The 20310-nt window shown below is 38.5% G+C and overlaps 1 protein-coding gene across 2 annotated transcripts in view; it reads left to right on the forward strand.

Moving 5' to 3' along the window:
- METTL16 (methyltransferase 16, N6-methyladenosine) overlaps nucleotides 1-20310 on the forward strand; it is an 81461-nt gene that overhangs the window by 39509 nt on the left and 21642 nt on the right. For both annotated transcript variants that reach the window (XM_019429654.2, XM_019429655.2), the window contains exons 6-7: nucleotides 371-513; nucleotides 19338-19407. In XM_019429654.2, coding sequence (XP_019285199.1) covers nucleotides 371-513; nucleotides 19338-19407 — 213 coding nt within the window. The remainder of the gene's footprint in view (nucleotides 1-370; nucleotides 514-19337; nucleotides 19408-20310) is intronic.

A 20310-nucleotide genomic window follows, 5' to 3' on the forward strand; every position in this document is an offset into this window, starting at 1 on the left:
AAACCCTAAGAGTACTAGAAGAAAACATAGTAAATATTTATATAATCTTTGGGTGGAATATTTTCTATACATGGTACCAAGACAAAACATAAAAAGTGACAGATTAGGCTATGTAAGAAAGGTAAAATTTTTGTTCGTTTAATCACAAAGATGGAAGGTAAAAGACCTTAGGGAAGAATATTAGTGTGAATGCAGTTGTTTAAGATGTAATATTACAATTGCTATATGATTTTTAAATCCTAGATCTACCGTGATGATTTGGAAACTAAAATTACATCTAAGCATTCTTATTTAGAACTAGATTACAGTCAAAGAGTTAGTCTTATGGTGTAAAAATTTTTCACCAGTTGTTGTTGTTGTTGTTGTGCAGGGAGTAAACTCTCGAAATCCTCGGAGACCTCCACCTAGTTCTGTAAATACGGGAGGTATCACAGAAATCATGGCAGAAGGAGGTGAATTAGAGTTTGTTAAAAGGATCATCCATGACAGTTTACAACTTAAAAAAAGATTAAGGTAAGTTAGTTATTACAACATGGGACTATTTTTTTCCTATGTAATTCTGAAAGAAACAACCTCATTTAGAGGAAATGTAATCACAGTAGCCTGAAGAATAAATAGATAAAAATGGAAATGGTCGCAGATCCTACAATCTGCAAAGACCCTGTTTCTGAGGATGCTCTCGTGGCCTTAATTGATTTGTGTTTCTTGTAATCATCTGCACTACATGGATAGAAAGGAAAATATCGTATGATTGTATTGCTCCCATTGGTACGATACTGTGGTGGAACAAAACTGATTCAAATATGGCTTTTGATTAGAAAACAGATGGGTTCAGATCTGTCCCATGAACCAGAATAAATTTGTTGCCTAGTCCTTGAAGCAATTTATGTTCTTGGAATCAGTCTCCCAAACAATGACAGATGTGAGGACATTGAGCTGTCAAGAACTTAATGAAGGGAAACTGAGATCACTAACCAGTTCCAGAGGAGACTTAAAGCTATTCCTTTTTAAAAGCTAATTATTTCGGACAACACGCCTGTCATTAAGCAACATAAGGTACTCGAAAAGTGCTATTTGTCTTGCTTGACTTCTCACTCTGCCAAGTGTTGTTGAAATGATGGATAATGTGGTAGTTCAAAAGTAAAAGGTCTTTTAACCCTAGCATTTAGCTTTGGGATGTAGAGATGATTTTTTAAATTGTGATAAAATACGTATGACATACAATTTATAGGTATAGGTTTTGTTTTTTGTGTTCTTTTTTTTTTTTTTTTTAGAGCAAAAGAGAGCTTGTGCAAGTGGGGGAGGTGCAGAGGGAGGAAAAGAATCTTAGTAGGTTCCACGCTCAGTGTGGAGCCCAATGTGGGGCTCAGTCCCACCACCCTGCAATCATGACCTGAGCTGAAATCAAGATTCAGATGCTCAACTGACTGAGCCACCCAGACACCCCCAAAACTTACATTTTAACATAAAACTATACATTTTAAAGTGTATAGTTTAGGGGCACCTGGGTGGCTCAGTGGATTGAGTCTCCGACTTGGCTAAGGTCATGATCTCAACTCATGGGTTTGAGCTCCACATCAGGCTCTGTTCTGGAACCTGCTTTGGATTTTTGTCTTCCCCCTCTCTCTGCCCCTCCATCACTTGTGCTCTGTCTCTCTCTCTCAAAAATAAACATTAAAAAAAAAATAAAGTGTATAGTTTAGTAGTGTTAAGTACATTTATATTGTAATGCAGCTAATCTCCAGAACTCTTTTTTGTAAAACTGAAACTCCCTACCCATTAAACTAAACAACAGTCCCTCTTTCCCCGCCTTTCACCCCAGCCTCTGGCAAACAGCATTCTTTGTCTCTATGAATTTGACTATTGTAGGGACTTTTTATAGTATTTGTCCTTTTGTGACTGGCTTCTTTCACTTAGCATAATGTCCTCAATGTTCATCCATGTTATAGCATGTGTCACAATTTCCTTCCTTTTTAAGGCTGAATAATATTGATATTCCATTGTATAGTATATACCACATTGTTTATTCATTTATCTGGTGATGGGCACTTGGGTTGTTTCTCTCTTTTATCTATTGTGAATAATGATGGTATGAACACAGGTGTGCAAGTATCTCATAAGACCCTGCTTTTAATTCTTTTGGGTATAAACCCAGAGTGAAATTGCTGAATAAGGAAGACTTTTTTTCTCCTTCTTTTGGATTTATATGTGTTTAATGCTGCTTATCTTAGTAAAAGGCCAATTCCAAAACCAATGGATATCCTAATTTTTTAAATGTGAGTTTATAGATTTGTGGAAAGCGACTGGATTTTTGGGTGGTCTGCCTCTCAGAGGATTTATTTATACCTTGTTGAAGCCAAAGGTTAATAAGTTTCTGCTTTAAATTGATTTGTTCAAAGACAGACTAGGGTATAAAGAAGAAAGTGACTTAAGTTACACTGAGCATTGGGAAGAGTCTGAATGAGTAAAGTAAACTTAAGGTAACCGAGCACTGAAACTCATGAAAAGAGGTACACAGGGCCATGTAGCCATTTCAGAATCTGTCAGCTTTTGAGGGGATGGGAGCCAACCAGGGAAATGAGGAAAGTTGTTTTCAGTAGGTCTGTTACTGAAGTCCCACGTGAACTACAAAAATATGTTTTATAGGAACACCATTCTAAGAGAAATTGATCAATATGTTCCAGATCTGCCTATACCTGGCTCTGTGGCTGCCCCCAGATTGAATGAAAGGTACATGTTTGCTAAGAAGGATAAATTGCAAGAGTTCATCATACTTCTGGAGAGCTGACCATTTTGAGCTTGGTATCACAGATGGGAAACATTACCCATTTATGATTGATTTGAAAATAGGGTTCAGCAATCCTGTCCACTCTGTTAGGATTCATGCAGATTGAGAGGGATAATTAGGAAGAGAAGAACTCATTTTTACTGAAAAGAGAATAAAGCAGTGTGTTTTGAGAGTATTGCTCATAAATCTTGTTTATAATATCACATTGTTCCATGTTGACTTTTCATTTGTACATAGTACCAGTTCATGTCCTCCTACATATTTTTATAGTTGACATAATGTTTAAACCACTATGCAACTCTGAAAACTGTACGCACATATACCTTGGAGATACTGTGGGTTCAGTTCTAGACCACCGCAGTGAAGTGAATATCGTGATATTAAGCAAGTCAAATGAATTGTTTGGTTTCCTGGTACATATAAAAGTTACATGCACGTACAGCTATACTACAGTAAATGTTCAGCAGCATTATATTATATATTTTAAAAATGTATATACCTTAATTAAAAAATACTTGGTTGCTAAAAAATGCTGACTATGTGGGCATTTTCCCTCAACATCAGTGAGTTGTAATGTCTCCGCTGGTGGGGGCGATCTCAGTGTTGATGGCCACTGACTGTTGGTGGCTGAAGCTGGGGTGCTGTGTCAGTTTCTTTAAATAAGAACAATGAAGTTTGCTGCATCAACTGACTCTTTCAAACAGTTTCTCTGTAGCATGTGATGTTGTCTGAAAACATTCCACTCACAGCAGACTTTTAAAATTGGAGTCAATTCTCTCAAACCCTACTTCTGCTTACATACTAAGTTTATGGAATATTCTAAATCCTTTGTTGTCATTTCAACAATCTTCACAGCATCTTCCCCAGAAGTAGATTCCATCTCAAGAAACTACTTTCTTTACTCATCCACAAGAAGCATCTCCTCATCCATTCAAGGTTCATTTATGAGATTGCAGCAACTGAGTCCCATCTTCAAGTTCTACTTCTAATTCTGGTTCTTTTGCTGTTTCCACCACATCTTTGGCTACTTTCTCCACTGAAGTCTGGAACTCCTTAAAGTCATTCATGCAGGATGGAATCAACTTCTTTCCAAACTTCTGTTAATGTTGATATTGTGACCTCTTCCCGTGAATCCCAAATGTTCTTAGTGGCATCTGGAATGGTGAATCCTTTCCAGAAGGTTTTCTTTCTTTAAAAAAAAAAAAAAAAATTAAGTTTATTAATTTCGAGAGAGACAAAGCAAATGAGTGGGGGAGGAGCAGAGAGAGAAACCCAAGCAGGCTCTGCACTGTCAGCACAGAGCCTGATGCAGGGCTTGAACTCATGAAATGCGAGATCATGACCTGAGCCGAAACCAAGAGTCAGATCCTTAACCAACTGAGCCACCCAGGCTCCCCCAAAAGGTTTTCAATATACTTTGCCCAGCTCCATGAGAGGAATCACTGTCTGTGGCAGCTATAGCCTTATGAAAGGTATTTTCTTAAATGTAAGATTTGAAAGTCCTTAATACTTCTTGGTCCATGGGCTCCAGAATGGATGTTATGTTAGTAGGCATGAAAACATTTATCTCATTGTGTGTCTCCATCAGGGCTCTTGGATGATGAGGTGCATTGTCAGTGAGCAGCAGGATTTTGAAAAGAATCTTTTTTTTTCTGAGCAGTAGGTCTCAACAGTGGGGTTAAAATAGTCAGTAAACTATGTTATAAACATTGTGCTGTCATCCAGGCTTTGTTCCATTTATAGAGCTCAAGCAGGGTAAATTTAGCATAATTCTTAAGGGCCGTAGGATTTTCTGAATGTTCAGTGAGCATTGGCTTCAACTTAAATCACCAGCTGCATTAGCCCCTTACAAGAGGATCAGCCTGTCCTTTAAAGCTCTCTAGCTATGAAAGTCCTAGATGATATCTTGTTTCAATATAAGGCTGTTTCATCTACATGGAAATCTGTTGTCTAATGTAGCCACCTTCATTCATTATGTTAGCTAGATCTTCAGGATAACTTGCTGCCGCTTCTGCATCAACACTTGGCTGCTTCACCTTACAGTTGTGTGTTATGGGGATGGCTTCTTTCCTTAAGCCTCGTGAAGGAGCCTCTGCTAGCTTCAGGCTTTGCTTCTGCAGCTTCATTACCTTTCTCAACCTTCATAGAATTGAAGAGAAATTCTGGATTAGTTCTGGATTAGCCTTCGGTTTAGGAGAATGTTGCGGCTGGTGTGATCTTCTGTCCCGACCGCTAAAACTCTCTCTCTGTCAGCAGTAACACTGTTTGCTTTCTTATTATTCATGAGTTCACTTGAGTAGCACTTCTGCTTTCCTTCAAGAACTTGTTTTTACAACTTGGCTGACAGTCACAGAAGGCCTAGCTTTTGGCCTGTCTTGGCTTTCGACAGGCTTTCTTCACTAAGCTTAATCATCTCTAGCTTTTGATTTACAGTGAGAGATGTGGACCCTCCTTTCACTTGAACACTTAGAGACCCTTGTTAGGGTTATTAATTAGCCTAATTTCGATATCATAGTGTCTCAGGGAATAGGAAGGAGAGGGAAAGAGACGGGGGAACAGTGGTTGGTGGAGCAGTCAGAGCACACACAAGTTACTGGTTAAGTTCACCATCTTACATGGGTGCGACTCGTGGCACCTCAGAACATTTACAATCGTACCAACACAGATCATCATAGCAAATACTGTAATAATGAAAAAGTTTGAAATATTGGGAGAATTCGCAAAAAGTGACAGACACAAAATGAGCGATGGTGGTTGGGAAAATGATGCCAATAGAGTTGCTCAATGCAGGATTGCCACAAACTTCAATTTGTAAAAAAAACACAGTTATCTATGAAGTGCAGTAAAGGGAGGCATGCTAAAATGAGGTGTACCTGTATTTTGAAGCTCTGAAAAATAAGGGATTAAAAACAAGTATTTTAACCTTACCATCTGCTTCTTACCCATCTAGAATTTTTTTCTTATTCCTGAAAAAGTGTAGGAACTCAGCAGGGTTTTTAACATTATGGAGTTAAATTTGTTGCACTGATCTCCGTGATGGCACTCAAGATCCCTCACCTCCCTCTTACGATTCATGCCTCACCTAAGTCATGCACAGCAGCACCTGCAGTTTTATTTTGTATCTTAAAGGATTTTGCAGCTGGGACGCCTTTGGGAGGTAAAGGTATCCAGTATCTTAGTTTTACAGATTAGAAACTTGGGACCCAGATATCCTGATTTCTAGTCTAGTAGCCTGCAGCATATGCAGTCCCAGCGTACAGTTGGACTTCTAAGTAGACAGCCTTTTTGTTGTTGATGAAGAAGTTGCAAATGCTTTTCAGCCTTACCTTTCATTTTTGTGCCTGTGACTTAAGCTTACTTAATACCGTTGTCTTTTGGGGGTGCCTGGGTGGCTCAGTTGGTTAAGTGGCCACTTCAGCTGAGGCCATGATGTCTCGGTTCGTGAGTTTAGGCCCCGCGTTGGGCTCTCTGCTGACAGCTCGGAGCCTGGAGCCTGCTTCGGATTCTGTTTCCCTCTTTCTCTACCCCTCTCCCACTTGTTCTGTCTCTCAAAAATAAATGAAACGTTAAAAAGAAAATTTAAAAAAAGAACACTGTCTTTTTTAGAGACTCACCCAGCCTTCTAAATAGATCAGTAGATATATTTACAGATCTATTTATAATCAGTTTCACTTGATCAGACTCCTTATGACCTGAATTTCAGTCTTGTAATTCATTGCTTATTAGGTCTGTAGTTCATTCCTTTTATGGCAATTATTTTATGATTTTTCAGGAATCAGAGATCTGTATCTCACAAAGTTCCAACTTAATACTGGTTTCACCACTTTTCCTCTTCATGCTTTTTCCTTTCTGTTCCCTACTCCCTGCCAGATGGTGGATACTTCCTGGGTTTGTATATATAGTCCGTATATTTGGTGATGGGCAACAAATTGAATAATCTGTGCCTTTTTTTTTTTTTAAGTTTATTTATTTGTTTTGAGAGAGAAAGAATGTGAGGTGGGGACAGGCAGAGAGAGGGGGAGAGAATCTCAAGCAGCCTCCATGCTACAGCACAGAGTCCGACGCAGTGCCCGAACCCATGAAACTGTGAGACCATGACCTGAGCTCTAATCAAGAGTCAGATGCCCAACCACTTGAGCCACCCAGGCACCCCTGTGCCTTTTGAATGTGATTCTTTAATCACATTCTTAATCACCAAACATAAACTTGGTTTTTTATTGGTAAATGGGATAATAATAGCTACTTTAGATCTCATAGGGTGGTCATAGAATTAAATGAACACATATTTGATATAAAGAATATTAAATAGGATCATTTTAACTCGACCGACTGTTCTAGGAGTTCAGTAGATTTACATACTGGTCCACTATGTTGAAAGAAAATGTTACAAATAACTTTGTTACGTTATTTTAATAAAAAGCCCCTCCCCCTTCTTTTTTTTTTTTTTTTTTTTTGGTAAAGTAGATGCTAGTATAGTTATGGGGTACTATAAATAATAATTGCAGGGTACAATTGTAGATTTTATCCCTGAGCCTTTAGTTAATTCTTCAGCTGAAAGACTCCCAACTTTGGAGATAATACCTCCTATAGCTGTTCAGAGAATGAAGAGAAATTACATATGAATATACATGTAGACTGAAGTGCTATCTAAATGTTAGATGTTCCTATTATTTGTGATTTTATCTCTTAAACAATATAATCACACAGAAAATTAGCAAATGGAGAAAACATTGATCTCAGCACTTTGACGCAACTATTAGCTTATTTTGGGTGCATTTCCTACCAGTTCCCCCTTTTTTTATTCCCGTGGTTATAATCATAAATACCACTAATTTTGTTTTCTGCTCTTGATTTTTTTTTCATTCCTGTGTTTCTTTGTGGCTAATGGTATGTGCATAGCAGTAATTTTAAATAGCTTGAAAACAGTCCACAATTAACTAATTCCTTATTATTGGGCACTATATTCTTTTTTTCAGTGTTACAAAGAACATACCACTTCTCATTTGTTACTGAACCTCCACAGATACAGCTAATGAATCTGTAACGTGGGTGGCTATCTTTGACCTCTGATTTCATCTTTGTTTTTTTTTTTTTTTTTTTTTTTTATTTTTTTTAATGTTTGTTTATTTTTGAGACAGAGAGAGACAGAGCATGAATGGGGGAGGGTCAGAGAGAGAGGAAGACACAGAATCCGAAGCAGGCTCCAGGCTCCGAGCTGTCAGCACAGAGCTTGACACGGGGCTTGAACTCACGGATAGCGAGATCATGACCTGAGCCGAAGTCGGACGCTCAACCGACTGAGCCACCCAGGCGCCCCTCTGATTTCATCTTTGATTGGGACCCATCATAGTGTTGCCGATGAGTAAAAGGGTTTCTTGGGTGTCATTAGAAAGAAATGTACCCCTTGCTCCAGTGTACCAACTCACTACACAGATACAGAAGGTAGGGATGTATTGGGGATCAGATAATATACCAGCCTGTTCTCCAGTAGAAGACGATTTTCTCAGTTAAAAACCTAAAATGTATGTCTTAGTTTTGAGCTCCACAGGAAGTAGGTACTGGTATTTTGATTTTTTACTTCCTGCTAAGGTAGGTAGAGAATTAAGCAGCCTGAAAGATAAGGGGCTACTTTTTTTTTAATGAATTAGATTATGTGCTTCTCATAACCTTAGTTTAGGTATCATGCATACATGCGTTGTTACATTCTCTTTCAAGTTTTAAGGGGGCAGAGCCTCATTGATTGGTGACTACTCTAAGGTCTTAGGGAGAAAAGGTTGAATCCAGTGGTTCATGCCGTGACAAGCTAGCTGTATCAGCTTTCATAGCATATCTACCTATAGTAGGTAGTCACTGGTTAGTGCTACTTTCAATAGTCGAAGTAGAGAGTTGTTAAAATCAACAAGCATGTATTTTTAGTACATCAGGCAGTTATAAAAAGGAATACCAAAGAATGAAAAGCCTTGGTCCCACTACCTTGGAGAATCTTATTGCAGTATTTCTTGTACTTGTAAAAATGTATGTGAATCATTAAAGCTACTTTTTAAGAAGAACGGAAGATAAAAGTTTATTCTTAGTCATGTAGATTTGTAATGTGCGGTAGTTTAAATGATAAATTTTGAGATCAGGTGGACATTAGGGCTGTTCTGCATGTCGAGGGGCATTTATTCTGGTAATTCAATATAGGCAGCGAAATGTTAGGTTCCACAACTAGGGAAATTTTTAGACTATGCTCATGTCCACTTTACATGCCAAACTTCTGCTTGTGTCTGTTTTTCTGTATTACGCTTTAGTTTAAGGTTTGGTGTTTTAAAAAGTTTTAAAATAACCAGTCCCCACTAAAAAGAACCAGTAGGGGCACCTGGGTGGTTCAGTTGGTTAAGCATCTGACTTCAGCTCAGGTCATGATCTCATGATTTGTGAGTTCAAGCCCTGCGTCAGGCTGTGTGTTGACAGTTCAGGGCCTGGAGCCCCTGCCTTAGATTCTGTGTCTCCCTCTCTCTCTGCCCCTCCCCATTCATGCTTGCTCTCTCTCTCTCTCTCTCTCTCTCTCTCTCTCTCTCCTCTCCTCTCTCTCCTCTCTCAAAAGTAAATAAACATTAAAAAAATGTTTTTAACAAAAAACATAAATAAAAAGAACCAGGCGCCTTGGAGAAATGGGTGATTCCACTGCTAGGTAAGTATAAGTTTAAGAAGAGCCTGGAATATTTTATGGTATCAAAAAGTAAGGAAGTGTTCAAAAAATGACCTGTCAGAAGCATACAAGAGCTAGCCCAAGCCAAATCTGAGACAATACGATTTCAAAATAAATAATGATAATAATTGATTTTAACCTATTAAATAAAATAAGCAGATGAAATACATAAAGGGGATAGAGGAAAAGTTCTTTGTCACAGTATCCCAACTAGTACATGCAGAAGGAGCAATAAAGTGAGAAAAATCACCATTTTGTCATCATTATTATAATAATTGATTCATGGAAAATCAACAATGGAAAATTCGAGGAGGGACAGGATGTTAACAATTTCAGAGTATCTCCCCACAGATGACTTACAATCACAAAGAAATTACGGTAACATTACAGTAGAGAAGCCTGGGGGACCCCGCCTTAAGCAGGTAATCACCTTCTGATGTGCTGCACCCAGGACACTACAGCACCCTGTGCTCTTCATGCCCAGCGTGTATAACTTGAACCTAACTCTGAGGAAACTCCAGACAAACCGATTGGAGGGGTTTTGTAAAACATTTCTTCAGAAATAGAAAGGTCATGAAAGTTACAAAAACAAACAAAAAAAGGGCTGAGGAACTGTTGCAGATTGAAGGAGACTAAAGAGACTTGACACGTAAATGAAATGCAGGATCTTAGATCTTGCATCAGGGGAGAAAATTGCCATGAAGGACATTATTGGGATAATTGGTGAAATTTGAAAATGGGCTGTATTCCAGATAATAGTATTGTATGAGTGTTAAATTTTCTCAATTTGATAATTGTTCTGTAGTTATGAAGGAGAAGGTCCTTGTTTTTAAAATGTGCATGCCAAAATATTAAGAGTTAAAGGGGCATGATGATGACTGTAGCTAACACTCAAATATTGAAAACAAAACAAAACACACATACCGAACAAGCAAATGGAGAAAATGTTGATTGATGAATCTGGGTGAAGAGTATACTGGAATCATTTGTACTAATTTTGCAACTCTTCTGTATGTTTGAAATTATTTCAGAATACTTTTTCTTGAAGCTGCTATCTCAGAGGAATTACTAAATGTTGTAATGAGTACAGTGTTACTTGCATCATTAAAATAGTATAATGGGTTCAAAGTCTCCTGGGTAGCTAGATCTTCCTTTTGTTCATCTTTTTTCTACTTGCATTTTGATTAGTTGTCACAAGATGTTTGTGAGAGTAGCTAGGATCTAATGCGTAGGCATTTCTTAAAGTGAAGTCAGCTCAGAATTTTTTTTTAATACATGCTATATAACTTTGTCCTATAAGAAATAGAAGTGTTTCAGGAAACAGTTAAGTATACTGATGAGATTAAATCTTAGATTCACAAGTCTAGTGTTCAGTTTACAGCAGGGTTAAAAGAAATATGCACTCTGCCAAGTGTATGTTAACTACCGATGACATATTTAACCATAACAAGCCTTACTTATCTAAATATTTGCTTCCCTTCATCTCCTGAGGAAATTTAGAATATCTTTGATTTGTCTCTGTTCTGGACTGTTTCTTGGTTTCTGGTGACTCTGATCTAATCTGTTCAGGAATGGTAATCTTAAAGGAAAGGTCTTCACCTATTTTATACTGTTACTATTTGAGCACTAATTGCTCTTGATTTCTTTTTTTGTATCTTGTTCCTAAAATACCAAAGGCTTTTAATTCCTGGTTAATGATTTCTCCATTTATATACTGTCTTCTTAAAGGGAGCATATTGTTTTTGTCCTAAACATTTTAAAACCACCAAATGAAATTGATTGTGCTCTAAGTAAATTTACCCAGGTTTGTTTAAAATGGTTTAGGTAAAACAATTATTTCTTTGTATTTTCAAAGGAGAAAATGATTGACTAAACAAAATAGGGGCAGTCACCTGTTGTTGAGCCCACAAACAATGAAAACAAAATAGTAGTGCATACTATTTCTAGAGCAGTATAATGGTATTTCTCATACTTCTGTAAACATTAAGATTTTCATTTATATTATTTAATGTATTAAGTTGGAACCATATGAAATGGCCACTGTATTTACGATATAAAGCCGGATACAAAAACATTCTGTGCCTGCATTTATATCAAAGTCTAAAGAGGCAAAATTATTAAGACAGAATGACCAGAGGTCACTGGGGTAGGATGGGAAAAGACTGCGAAGGGGCACAAGGAAACTTTTTAGGGTGCTGTAAATGTTCTATATCTTTTTTTAAAAAAAATTTTATGTTTATTCATTTTTGAAAGACAGAGACAGAGCACAAGCAGGGGTGGGGCGGAGAGAGAAGGAGACACAGAATTTGAAGCAGGCTCCAAGCTCTGAGCTGTCAGCACAGAGCCTGACACGGGGCTTGAACTCACAAACTGCGAGATCGAGACCTGAGCTGAAGTCAGACGCTCAACTGACTGAGCCACCCAGGTGCCCCTAAATGTTCTATATCTTGATTGTGATGGTGGTATTGTACGCATTTGTCAAAATTCACTGAACTACATACTTAAAATTAGATTTAAAAAAAGGCGTGCCTGTGGGAATGCAAGCTGGTGCAGCCACTCTGGAAAACAGTTTGGAGGTCCCTCAAAAAATTAATAATAGAACTATCCTAGACTCAGCAATTACACTACTAGGTATTTATCCAAGGGATACAGGTGTGCTGTTTTGAAGGGACATATGCACCCCAGTGTTTATAGCAGCACTATCAACAATAGCCAGAGTATGGAAAGAGCCCAAATGCCCATCGATGGATGAATGGATAAAGATGTGGTGTGTGTGTGTGTGTGTGTGTGTATATATCTATATAGATATAGATAGATAGATAGATATACACATACACAATGGAGTATTACTTGGCAATCAAAAAGAATGAAATCTTGGGGCGCCTGGGTGGCTCAGTCGGTTGAGCGCCGACTTCGGCTCAGGTCACGATCTCGCGGTCTGTGAGTTCGAGCCCCGCATCGGGCCCCTGTGCTGACAGCTCAGAGCCCGGAGCCTGTTTCAATTCTGTGTCTCCCTCTCTCTGACCCTCCCCCATTCATGCTCTGTCTCTCTCTGTCTCAAAAATAAATAAACGTTAAAAAAAAATTAAAAAAAAAAAAAAAAGAATGAAATCTTGCTATTTGCAACTACGTGGATGGAATTGGAGGGTATTATGCTAAGTGAAATTAGAGAAAGACAAATCATATGACGTCTCTCATATGAGGATTTTAAGAGACAAAAACAGATGAACATAAGTGAAGGGAAACAAAAATAATATAAAAACAGGGAGAGGGATGAAACAGAAGAGACTTAAATATGGAAAACAAACAGAGGCTTACTGGAGGGGGTGTGGGAGGGGAGATGGGCTAAATGGGTAAGGGGCACTAAGGAATCTACTCCTGAAATCATTGTTGCACTATATGCTAATTTGGATGTAAATTTAAAAAAAATAATAAAAAAAATAATCTAGCACACAGAAAAAAGGGGGGGGGGGGTGCCTGGGTGGCTCAGTCAAGTGTCCCAACTCTTGATCTCAGCTCAGGTCTTGCTCTCAGGGTCATGAGTTGAAGCCCCACATTGGGCTCTGCACTGGGCGTGAAACCTACTTAAGAAAAAAATAAAATAGGGGCACCTAGGTGGCTCAGTCAGTTAGGTGGCTGACTTCAGCTCAGGTCATGATCTCCTGGTCCATGGGTTCGAGCCCCGCACTGGGCTCTGTACTGACAGCTCAAAGCCTGGAGCCTGCTTCCGATTCTGTGTCTCCCTCTCTCTCTGCCCCTCCCCTGCTTGCAGTCTGCTTCTCTGTCTCTCAAAAATAAATAAAAACATTTAAAAAATAAAATAGGAAAATTTTACTGTATACAAGTTAAATCCCAATAAAGCTGATGTAAATGTAAAAATTCCCTTCGTGTCCCTTCTGTTTTTGTTGTCATTCATTTATACTTATGTATATTCATACATAATCAAAGCATACATAATTAAATATGTTGTTGGTGATTTTTTTAAATGTTTATTTCTTTATTTTGAGAGAGAGGGAGAGAGAGAATCCCAAGCAGGCTCCACACTGTCAGTGCAGAGCCCAGTGCGGGGCTGGATCCCACTAACCACGAGATCATGACCTGAGCCAAAATCGAGTTGGATGCTTAATTGACTAAGCCACCCAGGTGCCCATGGTATTGTTATTTTTAACAAACTGTTACCTGTTGGCTTAATTAAGAATTTTAAAAGTTTTAGGGTATCTGGATGGCTCAGTCGGTTAAGCGTCTAACTCTTGATTTTGGCTCAAGTCATGATCTCACAGTTTGTGGAATCAAGCCCTACTTCGGGCTCTATGCAGACAGTGTGGACCCTGCTTGAGATTCTCCCTCCCTGTCTCTGCCCCTCCCATGCTTGTGTGTGCTTGCTCTAAATAAATAAATAAATAAACAAACATTAAAAATTTTTAGAAAAAGAATTTTAAAAGTTTTGATTTTTTTTTTCAACTTCCACTTATTTTCTCCCTTGTTCTTCATTTTATATAGATCTGAGTTTCTGACTGATATAATTATCCTTCTTGTAAGGCCTTGCAAATGTTAAAGAGAAGTTCTCTAGAGAAGGAACTGACAATAAATTCCCTCAATTTCTGTTTGTCTGAGAAAGTCTTATTTCACCTTCACTTTTGAAGGATAATGTTGCAGAGTACAGAATTCTAGCTAGGTTGGTGGGTTTTTTCCTCTCAACATTTTAAACACTTCACTCTACTCTCGCATGGCTCCTTTTTTTTTTTTTTTTTTTCTTTTTTTTCTTTTCTTAAGTTTCTTTCTTTATTTTGAGAGAGAGCTGGTGTGGGGAAGCAGAGAGAGAGAGGAAAGATAGAATCCCAAGCAGACTCCGTGCTGTCAGTGCAGAGCCCAGTGTAGGGCTCCATCTCACAAACCTGAGAGCCCCACACTGGGCTCCATCTCACAAACTGTGAGATCATGACCTGAGCTGAAACCAGGAGTCAGATGCTTAACTGACTGAGCCACCCAGGTGCCCCCCTGCGTTGTTTCCTAAGATGAGTTTGATGTAATTCTTTCTTTGTTGCTCTGTAGATAATGTGGCTTTTTCCCTTTGGCTTCTTTTAGAATTTTTTTCTTTATCTTTGGTTTTCCATATTTTGGAAATCTCATGCCTTAGTTGTAAATTTGTGTGTGTGTGTGTGTGTGTGTGTGTGTGTGTGTGTGTGTGTGTGTTTCCTGTTCAGTGATCTCTTACCTTCCCAAATCTGTGGTTTGATGTCTGGCATTAATTTGGGGGAAATTCCCGGTCATTAGTGTTTCAAATGATTTTTCTGTGCCTTTCTGTCTTTTGTTTTTGGAATTCCAATTATACATATTTTACACCTTTTGTAGTTGTCCCACAGTTCCTGGATATTGTATTCTGTTTCCCTGCCCAGTGCTTTTTCTCTTTACTTTTCAGTTTTAGCAGTTTTGCTGAGCTATCCTCACACTCAGAGATTCTTTCTTCATCTGTGTCCAGTCTCCTGATGAGCCCATCAAAGGCATTCTTCCTTTCCATTACAGAGGTTTTGACTTGTAGCATTTCTTTTTCATTTTCTTAGAATTTCCATTTCTGCTTACATTGCCCATCTGTTCTTACATGCTGTCTGTTTTATCCATTAGAGCCCTTAGTATCTTAATCATGGTTGTTTTAAATTCCTGGTCTCATAACTCCCACGTTCTTGCCATATGTGGTTCTGATGCTTGCTCTGTGTCTTCAAACTGTTTTTTGCCTTTTAGTATGTTTTGTTAGTTTTCTTAATAGAAACACATAATATACTGCGTAAAAGGAACTGCTGTAAGTAGACCTTTAGTAATGTGGTGGGTGAGGTGTGGAGAGAGGGGAGATATTCTATGGTGTGAATAGATCAGTCTTTTAGTGAGCCTGTCCCTCTGGATTGTGAACTTCACACTTGCTTCTCAGTCCCTCCTTACTCTCTTCCCCTCCACTCTGGTGGGACAGGATGGCTAGAGTAGGCTGGAGTTGGATGATGCCATTCCTCTATGTCAGTTAGGCTCTGATAATACCTTAACAGGTTAGGATCTGGTTAACTAGTTTCTCTTGAGGGCAGGCCTCATTAAGAACAGGATGCTCCAGAGGATTACTCCTTTTCCCTTTTCCCTGCTGGAAGCACAGAGAATTTTTCTCCCATATTCACTGTGAGAACCTAGTCAAGCTCTTGGATGTAAAATTGATAAAAGTTTTGGGGTCCTGATGACAGAGTCCTCCTGGGTTTTTTCTCTCTCAGACCTGTCCCTGCTGAGTCTCCAGCAATTTGTCAGCTGCAGTTCAGTTTCCCTACCTCAGCACTGATTCCCATGGAGGTTTTGCTCCGGGATTTTTGTTCTGGTGAGTTGTGATTCTTTGTATTTGCCTGTTGGTTTCTCTAATTTTAGAGTCAGTGGTTTCCCCTGTGAATAGTTGCTTCTGTGATGGATATAGGAAGAGTTAATTTTTTAGTTGGTTCAGCCTTTTACTTAAACAGTGTGGCAACTTCCAGCTTCTTAACATGTTGGACTAGAAACTAGAAGTCTCCCTATGTATTTTTATCTGTTTATTAATCTTAACTGAGTTGTAGGAGTTCCTTATATATATTGAATACAAGTCTTTTATAGGATGTATTTTGCAAGTATTTCCTCCCAGTCTGTGGTCTGCCTTTTTATTTTTATAACCATGTTTTTTGAAGAGCAAGCCTTGGGTACCTTTGTTTAATCACCTGATCATAGGGCACTCCTGGGTGGCTCAGTCAGTTAAGCATCTAACTTTAGCTCAGGTCATGATCTCGCAGTTTGTGAGTTCGAGCCCTGCATCGGGCTCTGTGCTGACAGCTCGGAGCCTGGATCTTGCTTTGGATTCTGAGTCTCCTTCTCTCTCTGCCCCTCCCCTGCTCTCTCTCTGTCTCGCAAAAATAAATAAACTGTTTAAAAAAAAAAAAAAAGTTTTTTAAAAATCACCTGATCATATAAGTGAGTCTGTTTCTGGACTATATTCCATTGTCTTGATCTGTATGTCTATATTTATGCCATTACCATATTGTCTTGATTATCGGAGCTTTATACTAAGTCTTGAATTCAAGTGGTGTAAGCCCTCCAGTTTTGTTCTTTTCCAAAAAAAATTGTTTTGGATATTTGAATTCTTTTCTCTTTTTTTTTCAAGAAAAAACTTTTTAAAAGCTTTTTCATTTATTTACTTTGAGAGAGAGTGCATGAGCATATACCAGGGAGGGACGGAGAGGAGGGGTAGAGAATCCCAAGCAGGCTCTGCTGTCAGCACAGAGCCTGATGCAGTGCTCAATCCCATGAACCATGAGATCACGACCTGAAAACTGTGATTCTCTTACTGTTTTCTAGTCTAATTAGTTATTACAGCCTGAGACCATATTTTGTATTATTCTAATCCTTTAAAAGTGTTCTAAGACTTGTGGGTCCTGGCTGGCTCAGTCAATAAGGCTGTGGCTTTTGATCCCAGGGTTGTAAGTTTGAACCCCATGTTGCATGAAGAGATAGATTACTTAAAAATAAAATCTTTTTTTACAAAAGTGTCTCCAGCCTCTCTGTACTTTTAAGATTTTCTCTTTATCTCTGATTTTCAGTAATTTAAATATTTTTTTAATATTTATTTACTTTTGAGAGAAAGAGGGAGAGAGAGCGTGTATGTGTGTGAGTAGGGAAAGGGCAGAGAGAGAGAGGGAGACATAGAATCCAAAGCAGGCTCCAGGCTCTGAGCTGTCTGCAAAGAGCCCAACTCAGGGCTTGAACTCATGAACCGTGAGATCATGACCTGAGCCAAAGTCCGTCGCTTAACAGACCGAGCCACCCAGGCTCCCCTGATTTTCAGTGATTTAATTGTGAGGTACCCTGATAGCATTTTCCTTATGTTTCTTCTTTGTGGGGTTCATTGGACTTTGTGTGTGTAGACTTATAATTTTTTTCAATTTTGGAAAAAATTGGCCCTTTTTTCAAATATTTTTTTGTCTCTTCTTCCCTTTTCTGAAATGCCACTTATGTGTATTGCTTGATACTGTCCCACAGGTCATAGGTGCTATGTGTATTTTTTTTCCCCATGTGCTTTATTTTGGGTAGTTTCTATTGCTATGTATTCAGGTTCACAGGTCTTTTCTTTTGTAGAATCTCATATGTTGTTAATCCTGTCCAGTGAAATTTTAATTCTAGGTATCATAATTTTCATGTCTAGAAGTTCTGTTTGGTTGGTTTTGATATCTTCCTTTATACTCTGTACTATGTCCATGTTTTGTCGTGGAGCATATTTCTAAGAGCTGTTTTATTTTTTTTTTTTATTTTTTTATTTTTTTAACATTTTTTTATTTATTTTTGGGACAGAGAGAGACAGAGCATGAACGGGGGAGGGGCAGAGAGAGAGGGAGACACAGAATCGGAAACAGGCTCCAAGCTCCGAGCCATCAGCCCAGAGCCTGACGCGGGGCTCGAACTCACAGACCGCGAGATCGTGACCTGGCTGAAGTCGGACGCTTAACCGACTGCGCCACCCAGGCGCCCCTCTAAGAGCTGTTTTAATGTCATCATCTGCTAACTTCATCATCTCTCATTTCTTGATCTGTTTCTAATAATTGATTTTTTTTTTTTATCCTGGTTGTAAGTCATTTCCCCCCCCCCCCCCTTTTTTTTCCTGCCTGTTTTAATGTCTGGTCATTTTTGGTTGGATGCTACATATTGCAAATCTTATGTTTTGGGGTGCTGCGTTTCATTGTGTTCCTTTAAAGAGTGTTGGATTTTGTTCTGATGTTTACTTAAGTTATCTGTAATCACTTTGGTCCTTTTGAGTCTTGCTTTTAATTTTAAGCTTCATTAGAGTAAAGATAGAATAGCCTCTAGCCCCATTACAAAGCAGCATCCTTTCTAGGACTCTACCAGATGCCCCTTTATTAACAAGGGTTTTTTGCTTTGGCCAGTAGAACTACAAACTAGTCCAGCTCTGTCTGGACTCTAGGAATTGTTCAGCTAACTGCTTTCTGGGAATTCTTTCCCTAGCCTCACAGAGTTCCACCTCACACACATGCAGATCATTATTCTGCAGAATATTCCAGGGAACTCTTCTGCAGATGGCCATAATTCTCTATGCACCTCCTTCCTTTCTTGTATTTTGCCCTTCAGATTCTTACTGTGTGGGCTTCTGAAATCCATCTCTCCCTCATTAATTCAGCAAGATTATTGGGATCTGTTTCATGACCTTTCCCTGCATTGCTGCTTGGAAAATTTCCTTCAGGCAGTAAGCCCTGGCAATTATGGGGCTCACCTCATCTCTCTGAGATCATAGGTCTTCACTGTAGTTGTCCAATGTCTGAAAAACAATTGTTGCATATATTTTGTCAAGTTTCCTAGTTGCTTGTGATGGAAGGCATAGTAGTTAATCCTTCATAGGCTAAATTCTATTCTTTTACCTTTTAACCAGTTCACTCCATCTTCTCCCCACTCCTTCTAGATTTGTATTTACTATAGAAGAAATTGACTTCATGTTCTTTTGAAACACTAATATAATATCCTTTAATTATTTTCAGGTTAAGCCATCTCAAAATACAGGTTCATGCCAGATTTTATAATTTCTGTTAAAATGGTATAGGTGGTGTTTTGGAGAGGCTAAGTGGGTTTTTTTGTTGTTGTTGTTGTTGTTGTTTTTTGTTTTGTTTTGGGCTTGTTTTCATTTGTTAGGTTTGTTTTTTTCCTAAATACATGATGTATAATTTTTGTTATTGTCACTTAGAACTTAACTCAGAATTTTTTACGACTGTTCTCATTTTGTTCGCTTGAGAAATACTTAATTAAAAAATGTAACCATATGAAACAGTGTTTTACTTCTGCTTTTTTTTTTTCCCCCCCTAGGTGGTACAGCTGTATGCTGGGGAAAAAATGCAGCTTGGCTCCTCTAAAGGAAGAACTTCGCATACAAGGGGTAAAGCTTTATCATTGCTGTTCTGGTGTATCTACTTGTGATGGCAGAGTGTAGAATTTGCTTTTATACTTTAAAACTCTAAATTTGTTTTTTTTTGTTTGTTTATTTTTGAATTTTGTAATTCTGGGGCTAAAAGAGGCTTTTTATAAATTATTTTTATAAGGCCTTCTTTGACAATTATAACAGAGAAAAGATGGGGAAAACAGGATGAGAGCTCCCAGAAATGAAAAAAACCTGGTGCCATCTGCCACCGACGCCACATCGGATTCCTTTGTAATTACAGAAACTGAAGTCTACATAAGTTAAGGGGCTTGTTCTGGGTCACATGCCTAGTTATCAAAGATCAGCTATAACTAGAATGGTCTTCAATCGAGTGTGGTTTCCTTTATGGTACAATCCACATGAGTTCAGACCCTTGCTTCTGTTTTGAAAAGCAGGTGGCAAATTAATACTGCCCCCTGACTTCTCTCCCAGTTTATGAAGTTTTGGCACAAGTAAGCATGAGCCAGGTGAGTTTTCAGAGAAGGGGGTCAGATGTATGGTCAGTGGCAGAAACCAAGGTTCTGATTTCTGGTTTCTCTCTGACATTGTACTCATCCTGTTTTCCCTATCACACCTTTTCTTTGTTAAAATTGTAACAGCTGCAAAGTAATTTCATTTTTTTCCCATAAAATCCGATAGATAAAAGGGAGACTACATAGCTGTATCTAGCCAGGCTTTGGTGGCTCTCTTTCCTTAAAAAAGAAAGAAAAGATAACAACAACAACAACAACAAAAATATTTGAATCATTTACCAGTGGTTTTCTGAAGGAGCTGTGTTATTTTGGGTGTTTTGTATATTTGGACCTTCAAGCCAGAACTGTAAATTCTCTATAATGTTTTAGGAGAGGAAAACATCCACAA

This window comes from Panthera pardus, unplaced genomic scaffold (assembly GCF_024362965.1).
Source record: "Panthera pardus isolate Hobbes unplaced genomic scaffold, ASM2436296v1 HiC_scaffold_3, whole genome shotgun sequence".
NCBI lineage: Eukaryota > Metazoa > Chordata > Mammalia > Carnivora > Felidae > Panthera > Panthera pardus.